Here is a 20,675-nt window from a genome sequence, read left to right on the forward strand (position 1 = left end):
ACTATTACAGATTTTGTTAATCCATAGTGCATTGGACATTTATGATGAAAATTAGAGATTCCACGTGACTTGAAATTCGTCTCTCATATTGCTTATTACCGTGACAGCTGTCACAATGTTTTGATGCGAAGGCACTGTTGCAGTTAGTGATTCTCTTTGCTTCTCTGTCTGATGACTAGGTCCAAGGTACAAAGTCTCATCTACTGATCAATACATGCTTCCACCAACCTCTGCAAGGACTGATTGTTAATGGCTCCACTGGGTCAAAGTCTATATGGTCTCAGGTCCCTGAGATAGTGGTATGACAGAATTGGGGACACCTGAGCTGGAGATGAGCCCGTTGTGTGAGAAGCTTATCAGAGCACATAAGGCATGAAGATCTAAGGAAAACTGACCAGGGCGTGCTCTGAGTCCCAAGGAGAAATCTCTAATGGCGCAAAGAGAAACTATTCTATGTTTGTGTGGCATTTATTGCAATTTGTTTGAGTTTGTGATTGAGCAACTGAGAAATAAATTTTCTATTTAAGATGCATTTTTATCTACCTTTGTTTGATCACCTGTCCATCTGTCCATCTGTCTATTTGACCATCTGTCTGTCTGTTTGTCTGTGATTATAGAGGTCAAACCCAGAATTTGGTGTCTGCTAGGAAAGTACTAGACCACTGAACTAGACTATCAACTGCTTTGGGATTCTTTAAAGCCAAGGCACCCGCTGTACAATCAGAAAACTGAATTTTTCAATTAAAGAGAACATTTGAATTTTAGCCCGCTTTAACGCTGCAGTTCACAGGGCGAGCTTCTTCAGGTGAGAGCAAATTGTCTTGTATTTTCCTTTTGTTACTGCCTTTAGTAAGATCAAAATGCTGCTCATCTGTGCCAAGTTGTCACCATAAAAGTTAAAAAAGTAAAACGGAAAAAAATGAAGTTTTATAAAGATTTCCATCTAAAATAAATACCATGCATCTTTACTGATTTTTCTGCTAAGTTTTCTCTCTTAACTAAAATTCATTGTTTAGCTAGGCAATATTTTTGATTTATGATGAAAAGATGTTTTATATAGAATCTTAAGACTGGAACAAAGCTTAGAAACATCTTACCTGTTCAGAATGGAATGTGTTACACAGGGAGTAATTGTGCTTAGGAGAGGACTACCAGCAGTCACGGAGCAGTAGACGGGCTAAGCGCCTCTTGGGCTCCCTGCGTCTCACTTAGCTTGTAAAAGCTGATCAGATTTCTCTTACAAGGCATTGCATATAGTATGCAGTGCTCTAGGTGTCTAGCTCACGCCTTACCTCTACCAGGTAGAATGAAAGATGATATTGAACCACCCCTATGGGTGTATTTTGGAAAGAGTTGACCTTGTAAAAAAAATAGAAAAAAAATACTACTATTACTACTACTACGACTAGTACTATTCCACACACACACACACACACACACACACACACACACACACCATCTCTTGCTCCTGTAAGTAGCATGAATTAGTATCAGGTGAGCTTTGCAAAAGTAGGTCTGACTACTAGAAGAAAATATATTCAGAAGTACCATTAAGTATAACTACAGAAGCTGAAGTTATTCTCTAAAAACCTCCTATTTGCTTATTCCTACTTACTCATGCTTTACACCACTGTGGAACAGAGAGTGGGAAGCACTTTCTCCACTGAAGGTGTCTAGAGGGTCTCTGGGCCCCACACTGTGCGCCGAGCCCTTCCATGTCTCCTGTCTTCTCCCAGCACAGTGGGAAGAGGTGCAGTGCTGACTCTTCACCACCACAGGAATTGTCAGGGCAGGATTTAGCAGACCGAGCCACCCCGACTGATTCTGGCCATGCAGCTGCCCTGCAGCAGGGGTGTGCGCGATGCACATTCCCTTTGCAGCTGCTAAGCTGACCAGGAAGGTGCTCAGACTACGCGAAAAGGCTGCACAGTGCAGGCCTGACTGTGGGGTCAGTAAAACTGAATGAGTGAGATCTGACTCATGAAAATGACATGGAGTACTCTGCGCTGTCCCTGATCCAAGATGAAAATGTCCCACTCACAGGGGTTTCCTTCTAAGCAAATTCAGCATCACGGATGCCTACTGTTACAGTTACCAAAGCACATGAGTCTCGATGAGATCGGGCGCTCTGGGGGTGCTGTGGCTGCACACGAGGCATGTGCTCAGAAGTGATGACATCAGAGACCCCGTGAGTCCACGACAGAGAAACAGAAGCTCACCTGGCTTTGAGTGACAATAATGTCCACACTATTGTTTTTTGGAGGAGGGGCTTTTTTGGAGTGCAAGTTATTCCTCTAGATAAACTAGTGACTATTCAAACTAATCCCACAGCACCCTTTGATTTCTATCTTGGGAAGATTCTGTGAGCAAAAGTGGAAGAGGAGAGGGAGGCTTAGAAAAGCCCGCAGTCTTTCAGGTTCTCTTTGATGATGATATCCGTCACTGCATCAAACACAAACTTGACGTTCTGGGTGTCTGTCGCGCAGGTCATGTGGCAATAAATCTCCTTGTCTTCCTTCTTCAGATTCAGGTCTAGGAACTGGTTCTTGATGTAGTTGCTGGCATCCTCGAAGGTATTCGGGCCTAGTTAGCAAAGTTTCAAGGGAGGAAGCGTTAATGGCACGCCGCAAACCAGGGAGCTGTAAGCATCCTCAGCCAGTGCAGTGATGTTACTTTGCACAGTGCTACTGAATGCAGTGCCTGTCACAGAACCCAACAGCAAAGGTCCTTCTTCAGGGACTCGAGCGGCGACTTGGGGCTGGAGCCACACCCACCCACTGGAGCCACGCCCATCCACGGAGCCACGCCCATTCACCGGGGCTTGGGGGCTGAAACTGCCGTCCGCATCAGACCAAGACACAGGCGTGCAGCCGATTCACGCAGCAAATGGCGAAAACAAATCCACATGCATATGAGGTCCTGCTTGTTCATGTTGATATAGGGAAGAAAATGAAACTCAAGGCCTGAAAGGTGCCTGGGATGAGTTTGTGTTTTCTAAAAACGAAGAATGAATTGTAGGAACGTAATTCCTACATTTTTAAGAGTAGAATATATTTATTGGGGGAAAGAAAGTTCCTATCCAAGAGGGATAGAAAGGGGGGCCCTGAGAGGGCGATCCCTGGTAAGCTGTCTCTTTCAGGGACCTTTATAGAGTGAAACCATGCAGTGAGGCAGTCTAAGGTGGTGGAGAAGACATGGGAACTTGCTTAGGTGGGCTTGCGGTGGGACCAAACTATGGTCAGCCAATGAGATTACAAGCACCATTGCTCAGGTAAAATTGATTAAATCCAGGACCAAATGAGGAAGCAAGTCATGTAGCAAGTGGACATGAATAGGGACAGGGCCTTTTCCTATTGGGGTTGGATCAGTGACTCATTTGGGCTCTTTCAAGGTGATTGATGCCTATTTAGAATATCAATCCCTGATGCCCATCCTTAGGGAAGCATGTGGCTACATTTGTTTCCTCTTTTGTCTTGAGGCGTGGCCCACAGAGGGGAGGGTCTGTCTCTTCCAAGTCGCATAGTCACCTTGTCTTCCATCTTGTCTCCTTGAGGGCCTGGCCCTGTCTGACTGCCTAGAGTATTTCTGTCTAACTCAGCTGCCTACAACAGTGTCATTGTGAGTGTGCCTGTGTATAATACAAACAGAAGGAGAGAGAACAGGAACACTAGATGAAAGAGAGCTAACAGGGGCAGAGTGTGAGCTGTACCTGGAGATACAGTTTAGGAGAAGGAGGGCACAACATGTGAATGAGAGACAAGAAGAGCAAGGGGAATGGCCTGCCTCACTAGGCTGGGAGGCACTGCTGCTCTGGTGGACACAAATGGCTACTGCAGATGAACTGCAGGAATCAGACAGAAGAGAAGAAACCGGGCAGATTACAGGCTATGATTCGGAGTACACAGCATCGCTGAGAGGGGTAGGCAGGGAAATTCCTGACTGAGGATTTGGTGGAGCCCCGACGTGATGAGCGAGGTGCTTGAGAAGCTAAGCGGCAGAACGCACAGTGGTCCAGTGGAGCGAAAGATGAACATAAAGTAGGTCAGGTCACGAACAGAGAGCTAAAGCGACCCAAGGACTGGCGCTGCAGGAGAATCTGCTTCCCAAGAACTTGACGTAGAAACAAGAGCACAGGTAGGACTGACAGAAGATGCGGTCCCTGGTTGGGAACATGCCGAGCACCGACACAGCTTCCTTTCCAGCCCCAGCCCTGAAGAAACATTAAGTCGTAAAGGAAAAACGTCACATGGCTGAAGTCCAGCAATCCCTGGGCATGGAACCAAAGGAATGCTCAAGTACTGCTCTTGGGGTTGCAACATAGACCTGTCACTTGAGAGGCAGCTTTGCAGCCTCCTTCACAGTGACACGGTCCTGCTGTGTCATCCGGAGATTGTGCCTTGGGCAGTCACCTGGATACCTACACCCACTGCGAAGCCTGCACAAAGATGCTTGCAGCAGCTTTTAAGAATCATTGACAAAAAAACCAGAAGCAACCAAGATACCAAGCACCTCTTAATAGGTGAAAAGATAAATTCTAGTTTGTTTGTGGCATGACTCAGGAATGAAAAGAAATGAGCTCCCAATTCACCAGAAAAGAAAAACACCCTAGGAAACTTAAGCAGAAGAGCAGAAAAGCCGTTGAGGAAAGGCTCCATGCTGCACTGGGGTGGCAGCTGTGTGGTGCAGTGTGCAGAAGCCACAGCTGCACAAAGAGTGGGGTGAGAGAAGGAGGAGAAGGCACACATTTGCAGGGCCGGCCCAGGGTGCCAGCTGGCCTGTCACACCCTCACACGGCTCTCACTTGGGTCTGAAACATCTCCTGAAAGCCTGTGTGTTAAAGATTCTGCCCCAGCTTGGTGTCCTAGGGAGGAAAATCTAAGAGGCCTTTGGGGGCATCAAGGGCATCCCCCAGAGGGGACCAAGGGGCCTTGGCTCCTCCTGCTTTCTCCTTTCCTTCTGCTGCCATGAGGTGAATGGGCCTCTCCCACCCTGCACCGTTAGCCCAATGGGATCCTTGCCAACAGCCCAAAGGCACGAGCCCAATGGCCACGACCGAAATTCCCAAAACTGTGAGCAAAAGACCTATTCTCTTCATAAGCTGCTGTATCTCAAGCATCTGCTGTAGTAGCAGAATGCTGACCAACCTAGCTGGATGAATGATACGGACTTGGGAAAGCACATGGAAACGTTCAACACCGAACGCAAACCTTCACTAACTTCGCGGCATCCGTGATACCCGCTAGTGGAAGGGGCGAGTGACAGAGGAAGCTGTGGGAAGGGGCAGGAGCAGGCTACTCTGGGAACGCTTTGTCATTTGTGTTCCAAAGTTCTTTTTTTTTTTTTTCAAACTCAAGGTTTCTCTAGGAAATGATGTTTAAAGAGATGTAGATATGCTTATATCTGTTGCTTACAGCTGTATTTAGTTTAATATTAAACTTGGAATCATGCTTGTATCAAATAACATGATAAATGTGTAAACATGTAAATATATTCATGATAATATAATGATGACAGAAGCACTAGTTGTAGATTAACCAGCATAAGAATCTGTTGTGATAACACAGCATGATCCTTGTCCATCTGGGCTCCCCCATACACCGAAGAGGAGAGGCTGGCTGCACCATTTTGTTTAAATCATACATCTCTTCAGCTTCCGTACTTTGATTAGCAACAGAGCATCCAACTATGTATGAACAAACCTTTGTCACTGGAAGCAAAACCATTTCTCACGGACTAACAGTACTGAAGTGAAATTCTGGGACCAGGGTCAGCCAGAGAGCTCAGGGACTGAAGCACTGCTTAGGCAGACGCTGGGACCGGGGTTCAACACTTGGCCTGCCGTGCTGGCCCCACCCCAGGGCATGCTGAGATGGGGAGTGAGAATGGGCGTGGTAGCGCACGCCTGTAATCCCAGTGCTTAGGAAGCTGAAGCCAGGAGAATCACTAGGAGTCTGATCTACATAGTGAGACCCAGTAGACCCTGTATACCCTGTACGAAAAACACATGAAGAAATAAATAATGAAATAAAATAAAATTCTGGGACCTAAGGAAATGTGACAAAGAGGAGACTACAGCATTACTCTTGAACTTATTGGTGCTGTCCTTACACAACAATTCAGATCCTGAAAAGGCACTGGGGTCTAATCTAGCATTGTAAGTTTTCATTAGGATGTACATTAAAAAATCTCCATCTGGAATGAGAGTTGCATTCCCATTACCAAGTCATATAATAAGTAGCTAAGTTGCTTGAGGCCTTATTTAGGGGAGCAGCTGTCTATCTATGTGAGCTTTTTCATCTGTCCAGTGGGGATTTGCAATCCTATGCACAGTACAGGGGAGATTCCTCCTTATTTGTAGGAACCTCCTCAGGGTGGGCCATGAGTCTATTTCCACTATGATCACGTGACTCATCCTCATAGATATGCAAGGTCAGACGCAGCTAGGAAGCTGCATATCCTGACAACCATTTATTATTACAGAATCAAAAGCATCTCACCTGTGTATTCTGGAAAGCAGATGCTGAGGTGCACCTTGTTTACTTTTTCTTGAAAGAGATCTTTCTTATTGAGAAAGAGGACAATGGAGGTGGAAGCGAAGTACTTGTGGTTACAGATGCTGTTGAACAGGTGAAGGCTCTCGTGCATCCTGTTCTGGTGGTAGAAAAGATGAGAGTGTGGACAGTGAGTCATGTGCAGCAAGAGGCGCGGCCATGGGCAGCAAGCACTGGAAGCCCATCCGTCTTTGGGAGGCCTTTACTGAGTTGCTGAGAGCGGCAGTGCCTTGGGCAGCACAAATGCTTGGTTTTTACCTCGGTCTTGTTCCACTGTTGGACTTACCACTTCTTCGTCTTCTACCAGGACCATGTCGTAGGCGCTGAGCGCGGCACAGAATATGATGCACGTGACTCCTTCGAAGCAGTGAATCCATTTCTTCCTCTCCGACCTCTGTCCACCCACATCAAACATTCTTCAAAAAAGTTAAATGAAAAATGAATCTTGCAAAATCTACATAAAGGTTAACAATAAAAGTCATACAAGGTGCTCCCATGCCCTCAACAAGCATTCTGTTTTTTATTGATTATAAAATATTCTACAACTTGCAATGTAAGGACTACAGAAAAATAGAAATTTCATTTTTTAAAGAAATCATTATGCAGAGTGGAGTGTAATACTTTCCACACTGTCTTTGAGCAACTTGAAAATTTAAAGCAGGTTTGTTTTCATAAAAAATGGACAAGCTTTGGAAGTTTCTGATCAGAATTTGTACATCTTCTTGAGAAGGAAGAGAAACTTCAGGAAGATCAGCAGCCTCTACTGTTGGGATACTACACGCGACCTGTGACCCTCTCCTGCTCTCTTAGCTCTTCCTGCATTCATTTGTTTATTCAAGCAGTGAGTGTTTGCCTCCTGTGCAGACGATGTGCTGCATTCGCCATGTAAAGAGGAGGAGACAGGGTCTATCTTCAAAAAGATGGTTGCCCGGCAGGCAGAAAAGCAAGAAGGCTGCTGTACCACCATGTGATAGACATTGTAAAGGACGGAAGGAAACGCCAGAGGGTGAGGAGGCTCCTGCCAACCCCACGCTCGTGAGCCTCACCCCAGGCTGATGGCTTGCTCTTGGCTGCTCTCTCCTGTTTCAGCAGAAGCCAGCGATGTGGACAGAGCTTCCGAGCAGCTCCTCTAACGCCCCATACCTCCAAGTTCTAAGCATCTGCAGTGCTGTCACCGGTGGGGCAGGTTCCTCGCCCAACTCTCCCTTCCTGTCTAGCCTTTCTCAGCAAAGCTACTGCATACAGTCAACTGGCTTCCCTGTTTGTAACCATACAGCCCCCACACTACCTTGGCAAATCCAAATTTTGTTTGCATGCACTTTGTTTTAGCGAACTGATGAGTCTCACTAAGCAGTCTTCCTCGCAGCCCTTTAGTGAGCTCTGCTTCTCCTGAGCAAAACGGCGGCTGGGGACATTCAGGGGCTGCAGGTTTCTGGACTTTTGGATCCATCCCTGGAACCTGACCATCCCTCACCTGTTGCTGTCTCTTCAGCACTTGCTCCTGGAGGCTGTCCTGCGAGCTCCCCTAGTCCAAATGGAACTTTCGCTGCCCCAGGACTTCAACAAAGCAGTCTCCTTTCCCTGTGCCACATGTCCCTCTTTCTGCCTCTCAGGATTTCTTCTTTCTTAACTTTTAGATCTTAACTTTTAGATGAATGTCTTCACAGAAGACCCACCCAAGAGTCTTTTGTAAATCTTTTCCTCTCCTTATTCCCTGATACTCTGAATCACTCTCTTTCCTGTATAGTAACCATCAAAATTAATAACTAGCTGGTTTTAAAAGTCCTTTACATGCTTAATATCTATCATCTCCCTACCAGAGTACCAGGCTCCTGAAAGCAGGGTCTTGGTCTTAGTAAGTACTTCATTTCCAGTGTCCAGCACCTTGCCTGACACATAACAGATGTATGACCACGGCAAGTAAATGAACAGCTTTCGGGTTAATGTAAGGCAGGGATATCTTTCATACAAAGTGCATGTGGAAGGCTGCAAGGCATGAGAGAACACAGCCTGTTCGAGATAATATTATAGGAGCGTTACAGTTATGGTGAAACCATTGAGTTTTGTGACTTCATAAGTACCTTCAACTCACTCATTCGATAAATGTTGATTAAACCCTGACTGTTTACCAGGCATCGAGGATTTTGTCTTGGGAAGCTTCTGATCTGGCAGCAGTGGTGATGGCTTGTGTGTGTGTGTGGGCGGGGACACACTTGAAGCACCCGTGTAGAGTAGGGAAGGAATAGGACATGCAATGGAATCATCAGCGACAATACAGGATGACAGCTGTGCAGAACCCCAAGCACATGCGGGACTGAGCAGATGAGGCAGGAGAGGGGCAGCCCGGCAAGAAGCTGAGACAGTGTGAGGTGCTTCCTCCAGGAGAAATCGAGATTTCAGATAGTGGGGGGTGATTTTAGGAAGGGGGCTGGCATTGTTTGCTGCTGTGGTCAGTAGCTTTGATCCGAGTCAGCAAGGTAGTTGCTAAGGCAAAGATAAGGAGCAAAGGACCTTGCAGTAGTGGAAAGGTGAGGTCATTACATATCAAAAAGCAGCCAAGCTCTGCAGATTTCCAGGGTGGTAACCGTACTGCAAGTAATGAGTTTCACCCAGTGCTGAGGTGCCAGGTATAATCAGGAACACAATATGCTGTACTTGATATTTCCAGTATGACTAAGTAGAAAACAAGTCTGCAGCACTGAAATTATATATATATATATATATATATATATATATATATATATATATTCATTCACTAATAAGGGAGAAAAATGACGTGTCCTAAATTTATTCACAAGCAGGAGAGAAGATTGATTAGCAATCAATTCAGCCCACATCTTTGGATCAAAATTACCAAATGATGAAGCAAAACCTGTACCACCTCCCCCAAGTCCGTGCTGAAATCCTTTACTAGGGCCCCAGAGGATGGCAAAAATGCAGCTACCTTCAACCAATCAAAGAGAAATAAGCGACCCTCCTAACCTTCCTCCCTCTCCCTCAAACGCCTGGCCTGCTCCGCGTCATCCATCCCTCGTCTCCCTAGCCCACGTGCATGCAGTGTGAGTGATTAATGCCTGCTTTCCCTGAGTTTTCAAGAGCCACAGTGACCTCACAGGCTCAGTGAGTGTCCGCAGGTGCTCCCAGGACTGCTGGTGGCTTGGGGGTTGGTGCCAGCTCTGGTCCTGCTCTCCTGGCTAACACACCTTTTTATTTCAGGAATCTCCTGGTCTCTACAAGTTTGATTTTGTTGCAACAGTGCACATATGCACTTGCTTCATTTAGGAGCATATTAAAAGAAAAACTTTTCATAATATTGATAATAATGGCTAATATTTCAATAGTTTTGTGGTTTGGAGTCACATTTAGTGCCAAAAAAGAACACTACATGTGCTTCTACTCAAACCCTCTGCAGTCTCAGGTTTATAAAATGAAGAAAAGCAGCATAAATTTGTGCTTAAGAATATATTATGTGAAAACAAACTGGTGCATTTGTTTTTAACAGCCAACGTTCTTAAGGAAGCAAGCTAATAGTTATACATTCTTATCAGACTTTTAAAATTTTAGACAAATATTTTGTTAATGTGTGCAAACAGCCTATGTTTCTTTCCTCTGATACTTTTCAAAAGACACTTTCATCTGTGCCATTATTGAAGTTATCATGAATCAGAAAAGGTGGGAGAAGTGGCAACAATTCAGATCACACTTTTTCCCCTTCTTATACCCTTATATCATTAATTTTAATTGATTGATACTTAAGAATTTACTGTTTTCCAAACAGGCAATGACACTTTTCCACCAAGCAATGCATTCCAACCTCACCATGCATTTGTCATATAGACACATTTCTTATGTTTAGATTGGCTTGTTAGCAATGTGTTCAAGTCTTATTAATCTAATTAGCTGCCACTGAGCCTGCTCAGTTCCAGGCACAGCAGTGGGCTCTGCGGACAGAAGAGAGGCGCTGTGTAAGTTGCTAGCTCCTGAGACAGAAATCTGTTTACTTAGACCTGAGGCTCCAATGAGGACCAGTGCCCGTAATTAGCTTACAAACCCACGCTGATGGGCTGGAATCATCTTCACTGTGGGGCTCGTCCTTCTGTCCAAAGGTCAGACAGGAGCCCTTTACATATTTCCCAGTAGTTCATGGGTAAAAAGGGAGGCATTGGGCTTTCTCTTATGAAGACAGTGGGAACCCCCGGGTCACAGGTGTACCTGCTCCTTTCATGATGACTGACATAATAAGGATCACTATTACTTGCTGACAAAGAAATATAATGCTGTGAAAGCATGCCATCAAGGGACCAGGACGCAGGTGATGGAAGGGACAGAGCATTTGTGCTGCAGGCCCCTCATGTCCCATTTCTAGAATAGAAAAGGCCTCGCTATAGGAGGAGAGCGCAGCGTAGCTCGGTCACATTTTCTCAGCTAGGCAGGACATACTCCCCTTACCATTTGCCTTGTGCCCCTTTCCTTGGATTTGGTGTTTATTTGTTTATTTATTTGCTGTCTTTTTGAGGCAGGGTTTTACTTGGTAGTTCAGGCTGGCCTTGAACTCATGGTGACCCTCCGGCTTCAGCCTCCCGAGTGCTGGGATTACAGGCCTGCATTACCACACTCAGCTTCTTCTTGGCTCTTAGGTCCAGCTGTGTCTTTCCCTCTATTCTGATGGACATTTTCTTCTTTTAATCACATTTATATTTTTAATCACATTATATTCAAATCTCGTAAAAATCCTTCTTTTAAGGTGATTTTGAGACACTGGTTAAATGTCCTGCCTGGTGACTAATTATGTCACCCCAGAAAATACTAATGATGTCACCAGTTGTTTTCCCCTCCGTGTGAATAGTTCTATACTGTTTTGTGTTTGGCAAGGGTCCCTAATAAACTGAACCAATGAAGGACATCAAAATACAAGAATCCAAGGGTATGGGATCTCTAGAAGACATGTTTCTGGGGACAAACAGAAATTTCCTAACTCTCTCCATATTTATTTTCCACAGCACAGTGGTCTCAGGTGACTTTTCCATGTGCTCTGAGATGAAACCAGAGTGTGCACCAGCTCAGCCCTCAGGGCTGGCCACCTTCCCTGCAGGGTTTTCCTCTTCGCAGCCCACGAGGACTCCATGGAAGCCAGGCCGAGGCAGTAGCCTTCCTCCTCTCCTGTAAACGCTGGCGACTGTGCTATGCACCGGCCGGAGCAAGGAGACTCACGGTCGCACAGAAGCCATAGAGTGACTGTGCTCCCTGAGAAGTAGACTCGTATCCAGAGTTCTCCTTTTCTTTGCTCCTTAGGACAATTCTTGGGAGTAGATGGGAAAATGGTACTTGCCGACTTTAGAAGAGAAGGAACTGAGGCCTTGGGAAGCTGCCTGGTGTGGTTCTGGACTCAGAGTGCGTAAACGGCAGGACTTACGCAGGGCACCCTGGCCAAGCGTTGTTCCGGCAGAGCAAGCGGCAGCCACAGGCTGACTTCCTGTAAGCTTAGCCTTTTCTCTAGGCAGGGAGCATCGAGATTCCTCAGCCTTTATTCATATTGATAAGGTGGCTTCAGAAAGCCTCTCTTAGGTGGAATGTTCTCATATCATCTGTGACTCACCTGATACATAATGTTTTCTCTGCACAGATTAGCAAAGGAGACATAGGTCGGAGCAACCTTAAGTGTTTTTCTAAAGCCATCCACCTGCTGTTAGTTATGCAACTGAAGTGCTCGTTAGGAAAGTGGACCATAGCCATATCGATTCTTCGGGGCACTGTATTAGCTCTAAGAAAAGTCAGATTTTGTTAAGATTATTGTAGTAATTGAATTCTTATATACCCTTTATTCATTACATTTTATCTAAATTTTTGTTGTTGTTGTCTTCTTATGACAGGGTCTTCCTATGTAGCTCAGGCTGGCCCTGAACTCCCTAGGTAGCCCATGTTTACCTCAAACTAACAGTGCCCCCCCGCCCCGCCCCGCCTCAGCTTCTCCAGGGCTGATATTACAGGTGTGAGCCATCATGCTTGGCCTACACCTACTTTATAGAGAGGTAAAGTATTACAAACTATTAAAGAAATTTGGAGACTTCTCAGGAGAGAATTTACATGTATATATAACTATAGAGATAAACTCCCTAACATATCAAAACAGAAAAAAAAGTACAATTCCATACTGGCTGGGCTAGGAAAAACAAAATGTAAATCAGATGAAAACATGCCATCTTGTTTACCTGCATGCTTATGATCAACTATGAGGGACATTGATCAGAAGATGTTTCAGTAAGCTTTAGTCCCTCAGTACACTGACCAGACCTTTAAGAATGTTGAAGGGGACTTACAGTCCTAATTTGGGGTGTTTTCTTGTTTTGTCAGTTACTGGCTGGAGGAGTCATGCATATTTACTTATTACGTCTGTTGTTTAAGTTGTGTAAGATTCTTCAAAGAAGGGTGATCATCATGTATCTAGAAGTTAGCAGGCTAGACTCCGCAGCGAGGGCTGATGTGACAAGGAGCTGAGGTGTGTGAGGCACTAGCCAGGACATCAGAGCCGTGTGGCTTTTGTTAACCAGGGGGCTACGACACAGCTGAGTTTATCATCCCATTTTAAGCAATTGGAAAGCTTTTCAGTTTTATGGGTTTATGTTAAACCGTTGGTTCAGTATTGGATCACAAATAATTATTCACATTTCATATTAGAATACTGTGGAATAATCTTTTTTGTTTGAATCCCTGTAAAGTGATAAAGCTTGGGTAGCTTCTGTAGAGACTTTATACTCCATGTAGGTGTCACATCAAATGCTCACTTTCTAGTATGTGGCATCTTAAAACAACTCACCATTGCTAACACCTTCCATATATGGCAGTATAAAAATAAGACATAATCTGAGTCATAATTTATTTTGAACTACGTGGCTTTGTCAGACTTCGTAGTCTGACAAAAATGACCAGAGAGGCTTGGCCAGAGCTGTGCGCCCGTACTACACGGCCAGACCACAGTATCTGGTGAAATCTGCCCTTCGCCCTGGATCTGAAACTAGAGAAGGGCAGATTCTGACAGTCACCCACAATGTTCACAAATCCTTTCTAAACCCTTTTCTAAATCTTGATTTTAGAGTCATGGTGACTTGCCACCACGAGAGTGACAGGGTCTCCAAGTCTTCACGAGTGTAAACACTATTCCAAGATCACCTGGTTACCTGCTTCCTACGGCACAGAGAGCTGCGTGCGTGGGATGCGCTGCTCACTGGGGACTTCTCTGATTATTGGATAATGCAAGGCGTGAGGCCACTAAAAATCTGTCGCTAGAACAAATTGGGTATTATGTCATATTATTTTGGCGATATTAGTCTTGAACACACCTGCATCAAATGCATGGTGTCCATGCAATAGAACAGAAAGCAAACCTCAGCTGAGGGCCAGCTGCTGTGAGGCCGCCAGTGTCTCCTACGCTCGGGCGACTCCGCCCGCACACGCGAACAGGAGGAAGAACGTCCAGTTTCCTCTTTCCTGTGTTTCCTTCCGCGGTTCTGCTCAAGTGTTCTCAAAAGCAGTTATGCTAAGTGCACAGGATTTTAGCTGCTGTGACATAACAGCCCCTGACCTTTCCCCTGCAGTCCTGCAGAGCTCAGAGTGCTTTCAATTCTGTTTCTTCATCATGGAGGCTTTAGTGAGAAAGTGCTACTGCTCTAGTCATTTGCTAACCCTGACAGGCCTTTCTCATAAGGTTTTTTTTTTTGTTCTTGAGAATTATTCTACAACTGTAGAGCAGCAGGACTCACACTTGTAGTGCATTTTTCACTTACTTATATGGCAATTTAAGTCTCTGCAAAAATAATTTATCAGTTTGATGTTAGAGTTGTAGTTTGACAAGGACTGTAAGGTAATTTATGTTCTCAGCTTGACACTGCAGTCCAGGTTTGATGAGAACAGTGAGTAATTTCCATTAAATTAGGTGATACACGAAGATGACACACTAGCCTGGTGTCATCTAGAGAAGAGTTTTCATTTTTTGTGTGCCTATTTAAAATTCTAGAGCTCTCTAATTTAATATGCAAACTGCATATTCTGTTTGCAGTAGTCACAGGACGGTTTATGCTCTGTGAGTACAAATCGATGTTAACCTAATATGTTTGAACAACTGGTGCTCTTTCCAAGGCAAAGGTTTGGGTCTCCTCCAGTACGTGTGACTGCACTTCACCTGCGAACCCGGGGTGAGCAGCTCAAGGTAGAGCTGAGGACACTGCTTCCTGGGGCTCAGGAGAGACAAGGCAGAAAGACACACAAAAATGCCACGTGTGGGCAGCGGGGCTGGTGCTCCGGCAAATGAGGGTCCTTTGCCCAAGTCTTCTCCACATCTGCCTTGGATGCCCTGGCATCGGTGGGCTGACACCCGCCTGGCACAGTGGAGGAACCTCTGGGGCTCCACACGGGTCCCTCCACACACTGCCCGGAAGCCTGATGTCACGTGTGTCCTAGTAACAGTGACAGAGATCTGCAGCCCAGGCAGACAGCAGGGGGACTTGAGGACTTCACTGGGAGAGGGACTCGTCCCTGCCCAGGCCAGGGTAGCACCTTGGAGCATGGTGATCTGTTACAACTGCTATGTCTGAGAAGCCCTGAGTCACTCCGCATGGTAAGGGGTCCACAGGGATGTGCACTTTTAGAGATTCCGTAAGTGACATTAGTTCTATCATGGAAACTATCCGACCCACACCCGGGACTTTACCTGCTCCAGGCTTCTCTGCAGACTCACCAGCCAGCGCAAACTGCTGCCCCTTCCCAGGCAGGGCGTGTGGGCTCAGTGCGGCCAGCCAGCCTGCAGGGCAGCACAAGGAGACCGGGACAGGCGCTGCCAGGGTGAGGTGGGCAGCAGGGGAGCAAGTGGACATTGGCTGCCAGGGAAAGCTTCGGAGAGTGCGTCAAAGACCAGTTGTCTAAGTAAGGTCCTTGCCAAAGTGCACCTGACTATGGCGGAACCAGGCCTGCTCACAGGTCAACTTCTCCTTCTCCTTCTCCTTCTTTCTCCTTCTCCTTCTCCTTCTCCTTCTCCTTCTCCTTCTCCTTCTTTTCTTTCTTTCTTTCTTTCTTTCTTTCTTTCTTTCTTTCTTTCTTTCTTTCCTTCTTTTGGTTCAGGCTGGCCTTGAACTCACAGCCAACCGCCTGCCTCAGCCTCCCCCATGCTGGACTAGCAGTCGCGTGCAGCCACACCCAGCTCTGCCTGGGACTCCTAATGCACAACCAAGAGTGGCTGCTGATCTGATCCATGTCGCTCCTCTGGCCTTTGGCTTATCTTCCAGAGGATTAACTGTGTGGGCCTGAGATGTAATGTGAACTTTGAAGGGATTTCTTTCAGCTCAATTAAAAACATTCTACCTATATTAGTTCGACTTTATAACCAGTTTTCAACCTTTAAAATTTTCAAAGCCTTTATCTCACCACAACAAATTTTATGATACTAATTAGCAACCTCTTACTCTCCTCTGGCAAACAGACATTAATAATTCCTGGCAGCCTTCCCTCCAAGATTTCTACTCTTTACAATGTTTGCCTTACTGGATCCATGAATGGCTTACTTAATTATGCTATTATTAATTTCTTGCATTCCTGAAGGATCCAAGTAGCCTTTATTAATAATGGTTAATATTTCACTTCGTCCACAACCCACACCCTTGAGTTGGAGTGGGTTTGCAGTAAAATTTCAGGAAAGAGTGAGAATACAACAGCAAGAAAAATCACGGTCGGTCCTCATGCCCCAACACGCCTGTGACGCCTGCCTTGTCTTCCAGTAAACGGCAGCAGCAGATGCAAACCATTCTCTTTTTAATGATTTGAATTTATAAAATCAGGCAAACAGATTCAATATAAATATTTCAACCAAATATTAAAGGAGAAGGCAAGGCAATAGGATCCCTGCTGCTCACGTGTTCTTTAAATGACTTTCCTTCCTTTAAAATCCAAAGTTCAGTGTCAGTTTTAAAAAGAAGGAAAACAAAATTCAGCCCTCATTTGCGGAAGACAAAAACAAGGCAGACAGGGGTCAGCAGGAAGGAAGGAGGGTCTCAGGACGAGGGCTGGGAGAGGGCGCTGCGTGGGCAGACATGGAAGGGGTGTCTGACCCTACCTGAAGTGCAAGTCTTTGAAGGAGAACTGAGTTTCAATGATGCCGGTGGTCTTCACCCGAGAATGGAGAACATCTTGCTCATTTGGCACATACCCGGGGGCTGCTATTCTGTCTAAGTCATTAAGGTAGCTAAGAAAAGAAAAAAAGAAAGAATATGGATATTTAACTGTGTCTTGGAAGATGTCAGGATTCAGTACAAGTGAACTTTTAGCTTATTTTTTTTCAACTTTAAGTTTAGAGCCCATTAAAAATGATAAACTCCATGCCAGAGCCTTTCACACTGCTATCGGAGTTGGAAGAATTTGGTCGCTGGAATTTGCAACAGGCAGAGCACTAGTGACGCTCAACCAAAACTCTGGCCTACTGCCAGGCAGTGGGACCCACACCGCCTAAGCTGGTGTGTAGGGAGGACGCCTGACACATGTGCTGGCTTGTGCAGAGCGGCAGGACAGGCGGGAACGCATCCAGATGGAACCCACAGTATAGGGCCCAGGTGCCCAGCGCTAGCAGGTGGGTGTGCAAGGGCCTCTGTCCATGCTCTCTGTGGGGCCCTGGGCTGTCCTTGCAGTTCTGTCCCTTTAATGAAGCCATTTTAGTATTTAAGAGGATAATTGGCTTAAAACACAAAATCTGAAAGTTGTAATTTTTGCAGAAGTCTCATAGTTTAGGACCAGGGACCATGCTGACTCTAGGCAGCTCAAGGAAAGGATGCTGCTCCTCGGGCTGGTGCACAGGGGACCTAACTCATGACAATGCAGCCCTTGCCTGAGCGAGCACCTCTGGGGGCAGAGGCTGAAAACACAGCATCCGCCCCCAGCTCTGTGGTAGTCTTAGCCCTCCTTGAAGACAGGTCAGCATCCCTCTTCTCATCAGGCTGAATGCCGATGCTCTTCTCCCTATGGGACCCTTGAGACCCTTTGGGTGAGGTGCACAAATATGCCCTAGTAAATTGTGTTTGCTCTGCAAGTCTGTTAGATCAGTGGAAGGAAACTGCTCCTGGCTTGTCCATCCCTGGAAACAAATATGTGAATCACCCAAAAACCAAATGTTTTATTCCTTGATTTTCTTGGAACACCAAAGTTCTAGACTTTTGACACTTAAGCTTCAGTGGCCTAGCAGTATGGCTATTCCTTTAAATAATTTAAATATCAATAACAGTAGCATTTTAATGTTTCATGACAAATATGACCATTGCCTGGACCCAGGTTTCTATAACCTAGAGAAAAATGAGCATTTTCCCATGAGATAGAATTGGAGAGTCAGTGGTACAGTAGTTATGCTTCAAAGTTGAATTTTTTTTTCTAGGATTTAGGTGGACAGACTGTTGTATCTCTAATAATGTCTTTAAAAATCTAGCTATTTTTTCATTAAAAGATAGAAGAGGGTGGGGAGATAGCTCAGTGGTCTAAGCGCCTGCCTGGCAAGCAAAAGGAGCCGTGCTTAATCCCTGGTACCACATGCTGTGCCAGCCCTCAAACCAGGCATGATGGCACATGCCTGTCATCCCAGCACTGGAGAGGCTGAGACAGGATCACTATGAGTCCGAGCTGCGTAGTGAGACCCTGTGCCAAATACATAAATAAATAGTTTTTTTTAATATAGAGTAATATGATAATTTATTCAAGGGTCTTCACATTTTTAACCTGAAACAAGCTAGGAATGGGAAGCAATCCAGAGGAAACAGGTTTGAGAGCAAAATAATAAATACATAAGAGAAAAGAAAATAAATCACATCCTAGGAATATTAAAATGTAAAAAGAAAGCACCGCCATTATTTTATCCTAGTGAAGATTCTTTGTTTTAAGAAGAATGCCACATTAATCCTGAAACGTATCAGAGAAAGTGCCGGCCACCACTTGCTGTGCGGATGTGTCTTCTACCCGAGGAAGGAAAGCTCTGGGAAGGTCTCCTTCACCAAGTCTGCATACAGTTTAGGTGTATTACTGGTCAGTAAGCTCATGCCTGAGTAAAAGACAAATAAACCTGCCTATCAAAATAGAAATTAAATTCATTTTAATGATAAGTAAATGAAAGCTTGGGTGAACATGCATACTGATGAATTTCTATTTGTGCACAAGAATAATTTCAGGCAAAGTAGACACATTCAAAATGGTTATTTTAATAAACAAATATCATATTTGGGTGTTCAAAACTAATTCAAATCTCGGGCCAGAGACTATATTTATATATGATTGAATTCACTTAAAATAATTGATTCTTTTTCCAATTAAATAAAAGCAATATTTCTTTGGATGGATGAAAGTCTGTGTTAATTCCTGAAGCCCGTGGATCTTAAGCAGCACTGCAGATCTCCATCCAGCAAGCCTGCAAGCTTCACTAAGTTCTCCCTCCCTCCAGTCTCAGCAGCCTCTCTTTGCTGGCACCGAGGGGCTCCCCGGGCTGCCAACCACCGTCTTTCTGCCCTTTGCTCTCATGAGATGCAACTTTATGTTAGCCCCAACCGGAGGCTCTCGAGCAAATAACAAGCACTTCACCCTCATCAGTCAGTCAATCAGTCAATCAGTCAATCTATTCATGCAAATGGTAGAAACCTCTCCTATACAATGCATGTGAAATGTACATGCAATCAGCTGACCATCTAATTTTATGTTTAAGTTTTCAATATGAATATACTTTAGCATTTGTTTTAGAAAAAAAAAACCTCTTAATTTGTGGGAGAAAGCACGGCCCATTCCACAGTTTTCTTAGTAAGCTTTCCTTTTGACACATCTAAGCAAAATAAAAGTTAGTGTTTTAATCTTTGGGTTTACCTATAAAATATTTCTGAGACTGTCCTGGGAGGTGGCGGTCAGCTTCTCTGCTATTTTCTGCTGTGCGGATTTTTTTGGGTGGTCAGCAACTATTACAACATGGGCAGTATCCATCTAGTCAGTGTAAATTGATGTTTCATTGTGTCTAACTTGAGGTATAGATCAATATTTTAATATAATTCTATAATTGTGTAAAAAACATGTTTTGTAACAAAGGAATAACTTTAAAAGTATAATAAAATGCCACTGTCGTCGCCAATTTTAACTATATAGGCTGCAAATAGCTTCTGCCTAGTAAAGAATAAGGGGTGAACACAATTACAAGTTCATTTCTTCTAATATTGTAAAGGAAAGCTAATGGTTAATCAATATCATGTACTGCAAAACTAAGAAACTAACTACAGCTCACCCAGCCCTTTCCCTCCTCTGCCCCGAGACTTTGCTGAGATGGGACCCTTCAGCCAGCCAGCATTCCGTCCCCTGGCTCTTCCAGGGACGAGCACACAGGCAGGGCTTCCTCACCTTTCTGAGAGATCCCTTTATCGCTAAAGTGCGGCTGGCCCCAGACACTCTGGAAAGCTGCTAACAAGTCTATGAAATCACAAAATGATGCCCATCTAGCACTACCTCCAGAAGGTAACGTGCCCTTGGAAGCCAGGGTCCAAGAGGACAGCGAGAGAGCAGTCCAGAAGGCCACTGTTTCTCCTTGGATAAATGCCACTCATCCCATTCCAGTCATTGTCCCCACCACCGACGAGCACCTAAAGTGTCTCGCGAGCTTTGCTATTCTGTCCTCAAATGATGCTCTGTGGGCTTCACGTTTACACTTTCATGTTATCGTTTGTTGCTATTTTCATCTCGTTTGCTCAATTAAGTACTGCTGGTATGTTCTGTGGGGGGTTATGAAGGGTTTGTGTTTGAACTCTCTGTGCATGCGTATGCAAGGACAAAAGCAAAACGAGCACTTAAGTTAGAGCTCATTCCCGTGTGCTCGCAGGAATATACTAAGTGGATGGCTGAAGAAGGACTTGCTAAAAGAAAATTTAAAGTCACGTTGACAATAGAATCGTAAGTAGTGTCTCACCTCCTTATTAGCTCTGCCTTTTGGCTAAGAAATGCTTATAGGACGATGTTGGCAATGAGAACTAGGTCATGCTTCTCCGGCCTCTCAGACAATCCGACAACATGCAATTGTTCAGGTAGTGACTGCTTATTTTCTTTTAGATTTGGGCATCCTGCACATCAATCCAGTGA

General features: G+C 45.0%; 1 protein-coding gene across 1 annotated transcript in view; it reads right to left on the reverse strand.

Annotated features, from left to right (window-relative positions):
* Positions 1-2,392: 2,392 nt before the first annotated feature.
* Positions 2,393-20,675, reverse strand: part of Gnat3 (G protein subunit alpha transducin 3) — a 46,005-nt gene continuing 27,722 nt past the window's right edge. The window contains exons 5-8 of the mRNA XM_004639253.1: positions 16,651-16,779; positions 6,838-6,967; positions 6,498-6,651; positions 2,393-2,583 (exon numbers count right to left, since the gene is read on the reverse strand). Coding sequence (XP_004639310.1) covers positions 2,393-2,583; positions 6,498-6,651; positions 6,838-6,967; positions 16,651-16,779 — 604 coding nt within the window. The remainder of the gene's footprint in view (positions 2,584-6,497; positions 6,652-6,837; positions 6,968-16,650; positions 16,780-20,675) is intronic.

This window comes from Octodon degus, unplaced genomic scaffold (assembly GCF_000260255.1).
Source record: "Octodon degus isolate 3935 unplaced genomic scaffold, OctDeg1.0 scaffold00108, whole genome shotgun sequence".
NCBI lineage: Eukaryota > Metazoa > Chordata > Mammalia > Rodentia > Octodontidae > Octodon > Octodon degus.